Source organism: Geotrypetes seraphini, chromosome 1, assembly GCF_902459505.1.
Source record: "Geotrypetes seraphini chromosome 1, aGeoSer1.1, whole genome shotgun sequence".
NCBI classification, from domain to species: domain Eukaryota; kingdom Metazoa; phylum Chordata; class Amphibia; order Gymnophiona; family Dermophiidae; genus Geotrypetes; species Geotrypetes seraphini.
The window spans coordinates 3,299,986-3,314,825 of record NC_047084.1 but is presented as its reverse complement, the minus strand read 5'-3'; the positions used below and the strand labels follow the sequence as shown (position 1 = coordinate 3,314,825).

The 14,840-nt window shown below is 39.4% G+C and overlaps 1 protein-coding gene across 1 annotated transcript in view; it reads right to left on the bottom strand.

The window, feature by feature from the left end:
• Nucleotides 1–14,840, bottom strand: part of PCSK1 (proprotein convertase subtilisin/kexin type 1) — a 109,152-nt gene that overhangs the window by 58,815 nt on the left and 35,497 nt on the right. The window contains exons 5-7 of the mRNA XM_033929194.1: nt 13,905–13,981; nt 11,221–11,309; nt 9,179–9,351 (exon numbers count right to left, since the gene is read on the bottom strand). Of these exons, the coding sequence (XP_033785085.1) occupies nt 9,179–9,351; nt 11,221–11,309; nt 13,905–13,981 (339 nt within the window). The remainder of the gene's footprint in view (nt 1–9,178; nt 9,352–11,220; nt 11,310–13,904; nt 13,982–14,840) is intronic.

Sequence of the window (14,840 nt, the reverse complement as noted above, 5' to 3'; positions counted from 1 at the left end):
CAACTTGGTCTGCAGAAAAAACACCAACCAGGAGAAACCAACAAAACTGCAGACTATGTACAAGATGCAGGCAAATTTATTGTATCAAAATTAAAATGCAAAAAATAATATAAATAAAACCCTTTTACCAATCAAGGGACCCGACACGGTCCATGTTTCGGACAAACCTTCGTCAGGGGTCCATGGTAAATAAGGTCTAAAACATACCACAGCAATTCTCGGCAAACATAACATAAAGGCATTTTGTTGTTATCTTCAATTTTTCTGTGGTATGTTTTAGAACTTATTTACCATGGACCCCTGACGAAGGTTTGTCCGAAACACGGACCGTGTCTGGTCCCTTGATTGGTAAAAGGGTTTTATTTATATTATTTTTTGCATTTTAATTTTGATACAATAAATTTGCCTGCATCTTGTACATAGTCTGCAGTTTTGTTGGTTTCTCCTAACACAGATTTATACATCTGGAGAATGGTGCCATTTCTACAAGGTGGACTCTCCCAGCTTAACTCTGATATGCTGGTAGAGTAAGAAGATATGTGACAGGCTCAAACTGCATTGAATCCATTTAATTGTAAGTTTGCTTTTGCTTCATTATTAAAGGAACTGTTCAATCAATTCAGAGTCTGGCTGGTGACACCAAGATTACAGAATTAGGGGTTGGCTGAATAGGAACATCTTACAGTGGCTTTCAGCACAAAAAACTGAGATCTATCAAGTAAGCTGTAGCTATACAGTATAGTATGATTTAGTCAGCACACATTAAGTTAGATGCCTGAATTTGTTCTCTGCTTTCAGCTAAACTAATCAACCTGTTTTCAGTCGAAAGTTTGTTACCACAGCTTTGTAAAAGGGGCCCTGAGATATTTTACCACTAACTCAGGAGGTTTAGGGGGAAAGTTATCAACATGGGCTACTGTTAAGATGGGTTATTTTATTGTTACCCTGGCTTATTAGCACATTGCATAAAATGTGACTTGTGTTATAGCATGTGTTAGTGGTAAAACTTAACAGTAGGCCACATTGATAACTATGCACTGTAAAGTTATGATTCTTAGGAGGAAAGTTATCAGCACGAGCTACTGTTAAGACAGGCTATTTTACATACCACAACTTGTGCTATTTTCACACAGGTCCCGTTTTATCCAATGAGACTGGAGGTGTATTTTCAAAAGTTACTATAGTCCCAAACCTTAGCTCTGAACAACGAACACAAGCTCATCCAGACTAACAAAAACGAGTCACACACATCCGCGCATGCTCCAGGCCTTCCGGACAAGGCTGGAGCTCATCCGGAAGAAGAGAGGAGGCTTTGTGGGGGCAGGGCTGTTGGTGGAACGGGACTGAGCTGGAGGTAGAACTGTGCGTGGCCATGTGTCCAGAGTTTCCCCAGAGAAAAATATGGTAACCCTAGAGTGGGGGGGAGGGGGTGGGGGAAAGGTTGTTGAGAGTGGTACAAAGGTAAGAGGAATGGAGGACAATTTTGCAGGCTGAGAGATAGAGCTGACAGCAAACACAAGAACTTTATAATGGCAGGAAAAGATAGTTGATGGGGACTAGGGGAGGGCACGGACTAAATGAGCACATGAGTAATTGCACAACACCAGAAGTCTAAAAAAAAAGGATAAAAGGATTAAAACCTTCTCACAATTCCTTCCGTGAGAACAATTAAACCAGGTGTAACGCACTTTTCTCCTCAAATTTGGAACTTATTACCGGCCCTGGTAAGGGAGGAAAAAACCCTTGACAAGTTTAAAGGGAAACTATAATGTTACCTATTCAGGGACGCCTTTGAATAATTCATCCCAGGTTTAGTCTGACATCAACACTTAACGCAGGCAAGGCACCATCAGCGTATTCCCCTATGTTTTATCTCTTCTTTGTTTTCGTTCCTATATTGATTGTAGTCCCTACCATTACTTTCCTCTCGTTTGAAGTCAGTGTTTCCCCCAATAAATTGTTTGTCTCCCCTACATATTGTACATCGCTTTGAAATTCTTACAAAGCGATTTTATCAAATTTTAAATAAACTTGGAAACATGCGTGTGCTTATGTGCATGTGTGTTCCTGAAGAGTAAGAGTGTGTTTGTGTGTGTATCTGAAACACAAGCATATGTGTATGTGCATATGAAAAATAAGAGCGAGCAAGCATGTGTCTATCTCCATTCGATACACAAGCATGCGCTCTCACTATTCAATCTCATTTAAAGAGTTTACTTTAAAAATTTGAGCTGGAATGACAAACTCCACTGGTACATATGTGCTTGTGTGCATACAAAGTGACGGGATGTTTTAAGAATGGGGAATTCACTCAAGAGGTGGCACTAAGTATATCTGCACTACAGACAAGCAGTTAGTGTGAACACTGCCCAAACAAAAGAGATGTATTGCTGATGAAGCACCAGAAACCCTCAGCCACACTCCTAGACTCCCTCCTTCCCGCTACAAATCACAATCTCACCCTCCAATCACACACTCCGCTCTCCAATCACAGGACAAACCTGCCTCAAGAGCATCATCTAACCTTCTCCCCCAACACCTCACAATATTTGGGACTTTCCTTGGTGGGTTACTGTTGGGGGTAGGAGCTATTGTATATAATGGAGGTGACAGGCATGCAAATCTTCTCCATGCATATTCATTAGAGCTATCCTGAAAACCTTACTGGCTTGTGGTCCTCCAGGACAGGGTTGGGAACCACTGATATATAGGATGTCTATTGTTTTCTGTACTTGTATTGTTTTCTTATAATAATGAATGGCGCTTAACCAAAGTTTGGGGACCCGTTCTTTTTCTGTCTTACATCCTCCTTGCTTCAGCTATAATGCATGCGATATGCCACACTGCAGCCTGATGATTCGTGGCATTATTTTCCATGTATTTGCCAAAAAAAATAACATAATCAGATATCCTACAAAGGGCACCAGCAAGGACTGCAGAAAATATCAGAAACCAAAGCCACAGTAGGACTGAAAGACTTGTAATCTGCAAAATGTGGTATGAGTCATATCTGTTTTCCACATATTTGTCAAGAATAAGAATGCCCAGTAGCATGTTTTCCATATACAGCTTATTCCAGCAAGTCAACTGGAAATAAAAGCTGTTCTTACCTACTATAACTCAGGCCAATGTGCTTGTGCGATCTGCCACAATGTGCTCGGAGATCAGAGATTGTTTTGCCTTCACTAGGGTTGTCCTCCCTCCCCTGGCAAAAGCATTCTAAGGTCAGTAAGAGTTACAGAGCTAGAGGCTCTATGATCGTGACCTTCACTCCCAGTCCTCCGGGATTGCCAGTGGGTCAAGTGTTCTAATTCAATGCTTCTAAATTCAGTCCTTGAGGAATACCTAGTCCCATAGAGTTTTCAGGATATCCACAATGAATATGCATGAGAGAGATTTGCATGCACTGCCTCCTTGGTATGTAAATCTATCCTGAAAACATGATGGGACTAGGTATGCTTCAAAGACTGAGCTAAGAATCATTGCCCTTATGAATATGCAAGAGAGAGATTTGTATACCAGCTATCTCCATTATATACAAATAAATCTCGTGCATATTCATTAGGGGCATCCTGAAACCTTGACTTACTGATAGCCTTCAAGAATTGGGAGTGGAGCCGAAAGCTGAACGTCCTTGTCTCAGCATCATGACCGTAGTATGGCAGTAAATGAGTATGCCAAAGGGGAATGCCTCTTTATGGGTTGCTTGGATAGCTTTTTGTAGACTTGGCGTTAATGTTTGCTTCCTTCATGTGTCCTAGAACAGTGTTTCTCAACTAGGTCCCTGAGTCCTTTGCCAGTCAGGTTTTCAGGATATCCACAATGAATGTGCTTAAACTTGATTAGCATATATGCAAATTTCTTTCATGCATATTCATTGTGGATATCCTGAAAACCTGACTGGCAAGGAGTTACTCAGGGACCGAGTTGAGAAACACTGCTCTAGAGCATGGGTATGTAAAATATGCATCTCTTAATTCATGATTTTGAAGGAGTGAGTTATTTTATAGGTTGGCAGTGGAAAGTTTGGGATCTGGTTCTTACTCTGCAAGTAGAAGAATAGGTCAGTATATGGCTGGCAGATCACCTTCATCCATTGAAATGGTTTTGGGGTTTTTTTTTTGAGAATAAGAGGACATTTTTTGCATTTTATCAGTTGGTCACTGGGAATTATTTGGACTTTCCCAAGTATGACAAATATTTAAATTGTAAACTGTCCCAGCTTCATTAATTTCAGGGAACAGTATACCCTCTGGAAAACATATTGGAAGAGTGATGTACATTGGGAAGAATAACCTGAATCACAGTTACCAGATGCTAGGTCTACCTTGGAGATTAGCGCCCAAGAAAAGGATCTGGGTGTCATCATAGACAATACAATGAAACCTTCTACCCAATGTGCTGCGGCGGCAAAAAAGCAAACAGGATGCAAGGAATTCTTTAAAAAAGGATGGTTACCAAGACTAAGAATGTTATAATGCCCTTGTATCGCTCCATGGTGCAACCTCATCTGGAGTACTGCGCTCAATTCTACAAACATAGAAACATGACGGCAGATAAGAGGCCAAATGGCCCATCTAGTCTGGTCTCCTTATCTCAAAAAAAGATATTGTGGCGCTAGAAAAGGTTCAAAGAAGAGCGACCAAGATGATAAAGGGGATGGAACTCCTCTCGTATACAGTTAGGGCTCTTCAGCTTGGAAAAGAGATGGCTGAGGGGAGATATGATTGAAGTCTACAAAATCCTGAGTGGAGTTAAACGGGTACAAGTGGATCGATTTTTCACTCCATCAAAAATTACAAAGACTAGGGGACATTCGATGAAGTTACAGGGAAATACTTTTAAAACCAATAGGAGGAAATTTTTTTTTTCACTAAGAGAATAGTTAAGCTCTGGAACACGTTGCCAGAGGTTGTGCTAAGAGTGGATAGCATAGTTGGTTTTAAGAAAAGTTTGGATAATTTCCTGGAGGAAAAATCCATAGTCTGTTATTGAGAAAGACATGGGGGAAGCCACTGCTTGCCCTGGATTGGTAACATGGAATATTGCTACTCCTTGGGTTTTGGCCAGGTACTAGTGACCAGGATTGGCCACCGTGAGAACAGGCTATTGAGCTTGATAGACCATTGGTCTAACCCGTAAGGCTTTGCTTATGTTCTTATGTTTCTGTTTGAATGCCTGGTCCATAGCCTGTAAATCTAATCTAATCTAATCTAAACCTTAAGTTTATATACCGCTTTAAATCACAATTATGGATTAATGTGGAAGGCACAGCGGATTTCACATTTATGATCTCATGGACTTAATTTGATTCACCAAATAAAATGAAAAGGCCAATGCACTAAACTGCAAATATTTTCAAAGACCAAGTTCTCCTTGCATTAATATGCTACATTGGCCTGAAAAGCAGACTTGCCAAAAAACAGAAATACAGACTTTTTCATGCAGGCTTTTCCTCCATAGGTCCCCTTTGCAAAAAATTTGCAAAAAATGGGCCCTTGTTAGTGATATGTAACCTGTCACTACAATCATCTATAGCACCTGAAGATTGGAGGGTGGCCAATGTTACGCTGATTTTTAAAAAGGGTTCCAGGGGAGATCCAGAGAATTACAGACCTCAGTGCTGGGCAAAATAGTGGAAACAATTATAAAAAATTAACTTTTGGAACATGTAGAAAGACATGATTTAATGAGACAGAGTCAGCATAAGTTCAGCCGAGGGAGGTCTTGCCTCACCAATTTGCTTGACTTATTTGAAGGTGTAAATAAACATGTGGATAAAGGCAAGCCAGTTGATGAAGTATATCTAGATTTCCAGAAAGCTTTTGAAAACGTTCCTCATGAGAGGCTTCTGAGAAAATTAAAGAGTCCTGGGTTAGGAGGCAATGTTCAATTGTGGATTAAAACTTGGTTATCGGACAGAAAACAGAGGGTAGGGTTAATTGGCCAATTTTCTCAATGGAAGAGGAAAAAACAAATACGATCATGTTTCGCCACTCCTGTCCAAACTTCACTGGCTTCCAGTAATTTCCAGGGTTCACTTTAAATGCGCCTGCCTAGCTTTTAAGATCCTACACAGCATCCTCCCTCTCCTAATTCCACTATCTTGGAACTCCTTGGGTCCTGATTCCACCAGATCCACCCAAAAACTTAAATTATCCTTCCCCACACTAAAAAGTATCCACTATGCAGGAAAATTAGAGAAATCTCTCTTCTTCAGAATCACCGAGCTCTGGAATAACCTTACTGCCCCACTACGGAATTTGGGCTCCTTCCAACTATTCCGAAAGCACCTGAAAACTAGACTATTCACAAAAATGTAATGCTCTCTTCCCCCCTATACTCAACCTCCAACCCCATTATGCTGTTCCTTCCTTATATTAAGCTCTTGTAAACCGTGCCGAGCTCCATAATTATGGAGAGGATGCGGTATATAAACTTAAGGTTTAGTTTAGTTTAGGAGGGTAAATAGTGGTGTGCCACAGGGATCTGTACTGGGATCAGTGCTATTTAACTTATTTATAAACGATCTGGAAATTGGAATGGCTAGTGAGGTGATTAAATTTGCAGATGATACTAAACTGTTTAAAGTTGTTAAAACGCATGTGGTCTGTGAAAAACTTCAGGAAGATCTTAGGAAATTAGCAGAATAGGCGTCCAAATGGCAGATGAAAATTTTTTTTTAAATTAAATTTTATTAAATTTACAACAGAAATACAGAAGGAATTTAATACAGATGAAATTTAATGTGGACAAGTGCAAAGTGATACACATTGGAGGAATAATCCAAATCATAGTTATCGGATATTAGGGTCCACCTTGGGGGTCAGCACTCAAGAAAAATATCTGGGTGTCATCGTAACCAATATGCTGAAACTTTCCACCCAATGTGTTGCGGTGGCCAAAAAAGTAAACAAAATGCTAGAAAGGGATAATAAACAAAACTAAGAATGTTATAATGCCTCTGTATCACTCATTGGTGCAACCTCACCTTGAGTATTACATTCAATTCTGGTCTCCTTATCTCAAAAAAGATATAGCGGCACTAGAAAAGATTCAAAGAAAAGCAACCAAGATGCTAAAGCGGATGGAAATCCTCTCATATGAGGAAAGACTAAAGAGGTCAGAGCTCTTCAGCTTGGAAAAGAGATGGCTGAGGGGAGATATAATTGAAGTCTACAAAATCCTGAGTGGTGAAGAACGGGTACAAGTGGATTGATTTTTTACTGCATCAAGATTTACAAAGACTAGGAGACATTCTAAGAAGTTACAAAGTAATACTTTTAAAACCAATAGAAGGAAATATTTTTTTACTCAGAGAATAGGTAAGCTCTGGAATGCGTTGCCAGAGGTTGTGGTAAAAGCGGTTAATGTAGCTCATTTTTTTTTAAAAAAGGCTTAGAATTCTGAATAAGCGAACAATCAAATTTATATTAAACTTGAATAGTCCATAGTTTGCTGTTGAGACAGACATGAGGGGAGCCACTACTTGGCCTGGATCGGTGGCATGGAAGGCTACTACTATTTAGGTTTTTGCCAGGTATTTGTGACTTGGATTGACCTCCGTGAAGACGGGATACTGGGCTGGATGGACCATTGGTCTGACTCAATAAGGCTATTCTTATGGTCTTATATTCTTATGCACAAAAGTTAACAAAAAGTATGAATTAGTAGATGGAAGAGGTGTAGTGTTTGCTCTCTGACTGCTTTCCTTACCTGCCACAATGGTGAAACGAAAGGGGAAGCCCTGTGTCGTTCCCTCTGAGACCTTGAGCATATCTGAATTTTGGATGTATTTCTCAGGATGCTCCAAATTGGACTAGATGCACTATCGAAAATGGCCCTCTAATTGAATAAAAGTATATAAATGGCCATATTCTGGGGGATCTATGCCTAATTTAGGTTTGAGGATTTTTACTACATTTCAATTGATGTAAATGCCTGTGTCTAAAGTTAGGCATGATTCCCAGCACTATGAGGGGGTGCTGAAAGATTTAAGTCCAACCAAGAAGAGGATGATGTGGATATGGTTCAATCAATGATCTGAAACAATGTTAAAACATAGAATTTCATTTCTGCAAATAGGCACTTAATGAAATAATATAACACACTTCAGCTACAGTGGCAAAATAACGCTCAGAATTTAGAAAGTTGGTTGGTTGGACTGAGAACTTTTCAGCATCTCCTCATAAATGCTATTCTATAAATGGCGCCTAACTGAGCACCAATTTTTTTAAGCACCATTTTTAGAATTTAGCCATTAGCAAGCATTAAGCTTTAGTAAAAGGGTTCCTACATGCTTTAATATATTTGCTAGAATTACACTTCAGTACCTCAAAATCCCCAACTAGTTAACCTTTCCATGAAAAAAAAGATTTCTATTACTTTTGAACAACAGAAAAATTTTTTATCAACCTATCTTTAAAGAAACTGGCTTTGAAATTTTAATCAGTCTTATGTTATTTTTATTACAATCGTAGAACAATGACACTAGCAATTAAAGATTTTTTTATTAATATATAAATCTTCAGCTCTGGAATGATCCCCAATCTCTTTTGCATTTATAGACTCGTATCCTGCTTTTCTTCAGTAAGTACAATATAGGGCTCCTTTTATGAAGCCGCGTTAGCGGTTTAACGCGTGTAATAGCGCGCGCTAAACTGCCGGCCGCGCTAGCCGCTACCGCCTCCTCTTGGGCAGGCGGTAGTTTTTCGGCTAGCGCGGGGGTTAGCGCGTGATAAAAAGTCACGTGCAATAAAGCCACTAACACGGCTTCGTAAAAGGAGCCCCTAGTAACCTAAGACCTGTGTGGTCCATCCAGTCTGCTCAACAGCCACAACAAACCAGTAATTACTCATTTTACTTGCTAAGTTTCAGTATAAGATACCCCCCCCATCTCTCACCAAGATAGGTATGGATCTATAGGTGCAGTGAAGGAAATCTAGGTCTAGTTCAGCCTGGTGATATGGATTCATTTATTATCCAAGCACAGAAATGTTTTTGGGTTAAGTGTGACTTCAATTCTTGACTTCTCTGCTGAAATCATGGTAATTTGATGAATATTTATCCACTAGAAACCAGCCTGGAATCACCAACTCACTGCATACAGCACAAACCACTGGCTGTCAATGAACTAAATTAGATACAAGTCTTCTTATTCTTAAATACTATAGCTTACCTGTTTGATTCCATATTCAAAAGCCTTTTGGGCTAACCTGCCAGGTCCTTCTACAGTTTTACCGTCATCATTTGGACCCCAGCTAGCACTGTAAATGTCTATGTGGTCTGGTCTGAACCCAATGGAACTGGCTTCAATGGCATCGGTCACTATTCCATCCAACATTCTGATACCTAAATACAAAAGGCAGGTCTATGAGTCCGTCAGTTCTTTTCGCCATGGATACTTTCCAGCTCTATTTGAAGTGCTATGGAATTAAACAGAATTTCAGTGCAGAAAAAGAGAGAATAAACAAAGAGGAATAAAAAGATTATTCATTTTCTGCCATTATTGTTACTATTATAATTTGACCATCCAGTTTGCACAGAATTCCTAGTCACACTGCAAGGTTACATCCTTGTTGCCAGCTATGCAAGCCTGGTCATTTTTTGGGAAATAATTCCTTATGCAAGCCAGTTTTGATTTTCTTCCTCATGGGTTCTCTATCAATCTGGGTGAATGAATGTCCAAGATCGAAACATGATGGCAGATAAAGGCCAAATGGCCCATCTAGTCTGCCCATCCGCAGTAACCATTATCTCTTCCTCTCTAAGAGATCCCACGTACCTATCCCAGGTTTTCTTGAAATCAGACACAGTCTCTGTCTCCACCACCTCTTCTGGGAGACTGTTCTGTGCATCTACCACCCTTACTGAAAAAAAGCATTTCCTTAGATTACTCCTGAGCCTATCACCTATTAACTTCATCCTATGCCCTCTCATTGCAGAGTTTCCTTTCAAATGAAAGAGACTCAACTCATGCACTTTTATATTACCTAGGTATTTAAACATCTCTATCCTATCTCCTATCTCCCCTCGCCCGCCTTTCCTCTGAAGTATTCAGATTGAGATCTTTAAGTCTGTCCCCATACGCCTTATGACGAAGACCACACACCAGTTTAGTAGCCTTCCTCTGAACCGACTCCATCCTTTTTATATCTTTTTAAAGGTGCGGCCTTCAGAATTGTGCACAATATTCTAGATGAGGTCTCACCAGAGTCTTATACAAGTCTAATACCTGTTGGATGAAGAAAGATCTGCAAATATTATCCCATAGGTCACTGGTTAGTATTCCATGTGTAGCAATCGGATGTGGTTTCACCTTTTGTGTTAACTATAACAGAGTTGGATCTGAATTCAGAGGATGATGCATTGCATAACATTGCTGATCATTTATTAGAAATAAATGGTTTTGCAATTCTTCTATTGCAAAAAATCAGTGGCACTATTCTGGATTATTTCTTTTGTAGTGCCAGTTGGCGACTTGAATTTAAATGGCGTAAGCATCCTAATGAAGAATTACAAAATGAGAGTCAAACTCAGCATAAATTTTATTCTTAAATAGTAAAAGGGAATATATCAATAAACAACTTCAAAATTGCGTATAATCTAACATCTTTGTCTATAAATTGTTCTTATTGTGAGAAATTGAGTGCTATTGGATTTGAGGATTTATTTGAGAATAAGGTACTGAATTTGTTGACTTTAATTGCTTGTTGTAATGATCAGGCGGCCATCTGTCTTCCCCCACCCACTAGAGCCCTTTAGCAGTTATACAAATTTTTTTTTATACATTGTGAAGTTGGCTAGTCTAACGTCCACCCCTCTGAATACACATACATATTACAAAATGCCCCTGTAGAGTTCTGCAAGTCTGAGGGAAACAGAAGTTTTTGATCTTAGTTTTTCAGCCATATCTGAAAAAAAAACCAAAACCATACTGATCTCCTTTTCTCCATTTACTTTTACTAACTTTCCAAACAAGATGTATTTCCTTTATTTCAGCTCCTTTTATACTGTGTTGAACATCACAAATGGTTTCCCACCTTTGTCCCCTTGCAATTATTTCAGCTATTTCCAACAATATGTCTCCATTTTAACAATCTTAGTATTCCTGACTTTGTAGGCCTCAATCTTATAATTATTGGAGTTCAGCTGACCACATTGTTAATTATCATTTTTTTATGAACACCAGTTCATTTAATTAATATGACATTTCTTTACCTCCAACTTTGGCATTGTATGCTATTCCAACTCCACATTTCTTGTTATTAGCTAGCATAGCAATTTCACCGACACATCTAGTACCATGTCTACATAAAACAGAAAAACATGTAATAAAAATTATAGATACAACAAAAATTTATTTTCACTTTTAGACTTCAAATAATCATTGTTTAGCATATCAATTTATATTTATATACTGCATACCACCATTTGCAGTATGGTTAAAATTAAAATCAAGAGAAAAGAAAAAGGCAAAATTACTGCAAAATTAATTAAAGAGAAGTGAGGAAGGAGGAAGAGAAAGGTAACAACTGCAATGAAAGTCCAAGTGAGGGTAGGGAGGGTAAATCTGAATAGGAAAGAGAGAACAAGAAAGTGAAAGGAGGAAGAACAAGAAGTTGACAATATGGGATGAAGAGATACTGAGGAGGGGGAATCAGACGCATGCGAAGAGACGGGGGAACAAGGGTCTGGGACATGGTGGGGCATAAAACCTGTAACTGATAGGACGAGATTGGATTTAGATGTTATAATATTATTTAAGATGCTATTTGTGTTTTCAGGAATCTTGTTACAATTGTGTGTATGGCAGCTGTCAACATTGGAAAATATTACTAACAAGTGGAAAAATGAGGGGTTAGGAATGGGGAGAGTGGAGGTGGCCAAGCATATAGAAAAGACTGGGAAAGGGATGAGGAAGGTGGGGGGGGGGGTGCTGAGAAGTTAATCAGGAGGGAATCTACCCAGAGTTCATTTGAAATAGCTTGATTTTGACTTACTTTTTGAATTTGGAAAAAGAGGTTTCTGCCACATATCAAGAGGAAGGGAGTTCCAAAGATGTGGGCATGAGGGTATCAGAAGAGCAAGGAAAATAGCCTATGAGAAGCAAAGTGTAAGGCCTGGGACATGCATGGTTTAGAGACCAGCCAGGTAACTGAAACTGTGGGGAGCGAGTCCTTTGGAGATTAAGATGAGCATTTTAAAGAACCGATTATCTTTATCAGTTGAAGGATGAAAAAAAATGTCAGAGACAGTGAAAGAAAGAGTCAAAGATCTCCCGTACGAAGAAAGGTTAGACAAACTGCAGCTATACTCGCTTGAGGAGCGCAGAGAGAGGGGGGACATGATCGAGACGTTCAAGCATCTCACGGGCCGCATCGTAGCGGAAGAAGATATCTTCTTTTTCAAGGGACCCACGGCAACAAGAGGGCATCCGTGGAAAATCAGAGGCGGGAAACTACGAGGTGACACCAGGAAATTCTTTTTCACTGAAAGGGTGGTTGACCGCTGGAATAATCTTCCACTGCAGGTGATTGAGGCCAGCAGCGTGCCTGATTTTAAGGCCAAATGGGATCGACACGTGGGCTCTATTCACTAGGCAAAGGTAGGGGAGGGTCATTAGGGTGGGCAGACTAGATGGGCCGTGGCCCTTATCTGCCGTCTATTTCTATGTTTCTATGAGTAATACCACTTGGATTGGTAGCTCCAGGAGGGTCCAGCTGTAAAGACAAAAACAAACACCAGCATGGCAACCAGTGCTCTGCTGTCCATAAATGACTTGCTGACTGAATCTTTTAATGCTTGTTGGTTGAATCACAGCCATACACTTTGTGACGTCATGAGGTACTTGAATAACTGAAACCAATTTACAAGTTAGGTGCCTAACATTAGGTACCTCTTATAGAATTTGCCCCTTTGTGAATAAATGACTAAATATAAGTCAAAGTGCTCATAATTCTGTACATTTACATGTGTAAGTGGCTTATAAATGCAAGTTCTCAGTTATAGAGCTGCCTTTAAAGAGTGAGTTACAGTTTTGAAGAGGTAAATCCAGTTAATGATAAAAAAAAGAGACCTAGCAGAATATCACCATGCTAAATCAGCTCAGATGGGTATTCTGCTCACATGGCCTCTGTTCCCATACGCCTTAAGCCTTACTAGATGAATGATATTGCAAAGCAAGTTAAAAGCTGAATGCAATCTGCATGTTGAAAAGGATATGAGGATTTTTGCATCATCAGACACTGTGCGTGAAATACGTAGAAATCGGCTTGTTTTTAATCCTTGCACACCAATATAGCATAGAGTGCTAAAAAATACCAGATGGTAATCTGTGGGTGGATCCAAATAAAACTACGGTGTCTCCTCTAGGCACCCACAATTTACCAGTGGAAATCTGCAACTATTTCAGCTCTGCACTGTAATTCCTCTGAATAAAAGATAATGACATAAGAGCATTCTATTCTTAGATTCTTCAGGTGGAAGAAGAGCCAGTGCTGTAATAAAATTGTACTACTTTTCATGCACGTTAGGTGCTAAGGATGTAGCTAGCCTGGTAACATAGCAAAGCAATCAACAAACCTAAGGACCATTTTACCAAGTTACCAAGCTGTCCTGAAAAGTGGCCTGCACTACCCCCATGAAAGAGAACATAGAATGTAGCATTTTACTTTTATTTGTCTGATTTATAACCTCCCTCTCTCTAAAGGCTACAAAGTGGTTTAGTTAGTGTCTTAAGTCAGACACAAATGCATGTACGTAATCTCAGAATTCAGTCTACTATCACAGAGATCAGATATGAAAATAGCATTTTCTGCTTCAGACTGAAAATTGCATCTTGTGTCAGCAAGTAATAAATAGGACTTTTAAATCTTTGAATGAAAAATGTAATCGCCACTTACTTGTTCTCATTCGTTGGATCGTATCTAGGAAATGGATCATCATCATTTTCATTAAAATCGTAGCTAGCTTTTGGATCCTAAGTAAAAGAAAATACTTAAGTAAATTTGTAGTTAAAGATTTCATTCAGAGTTTTAGCTTCTTTTCTTCAGTATCCATCACACAGTATATTTATTGGGCCATTCAAATCACTAAGGTGCTCAGACTAGCGGTTAATCGACCAAGGTTACCATTTTTTGGTTTGACCCAGGCCCATATCCCACTGTAACTAGTACAGTTGTGTTAGAACATGTGAGCTCTCCAAATCCCACCCAAAACATACTGTACTTATAGATGACACCTGCAGGCATAAGGGCTATTGTTGTGGTGTACTGTTGGGTACAGTAGGTTTTGGGTGGATTTTGAAGGGCAAACTATACAATATAAGTGAGATATGGTGAGATGTATACCTGGAACTATTCATATGAAGTACACTGCAGTACACTCTAGGCTGCCCAGTGCTCTCCTGGGATGGCCAATCTACTAAGAATGCTAACCCCCCCCTCCCACATTCCAATGGTTTGATTTATGAGTTTTTTTCTTTTGAATTTTTTTCCCCTGAAAATAGTTCAAAAAGATAGACACACTGAGCACAAACACATCTATGAAATGACCATTTTTGAAACAAAAAGATTGAAATTTTCCTATTTTTGAAAATGGTCATGTTTACTACTGGATTTTGGGATGTTTTCCTGCAAAACATTCAAACTAGGATTTAAACATCATATTGAAAATGCCCCTCCACATGACCTCTTACTATCCATATAAAAGCTGCATTATTCAGGTCCCCAGAAGCATCAGCTGCTATATGCAGCTTGATGATTCCAGAGAGCCTTTCTTAAAGGGGCTGAGCTTCAAAAGAAGAATAATGATCCCTTTCATATCTCCCTCTACCACAA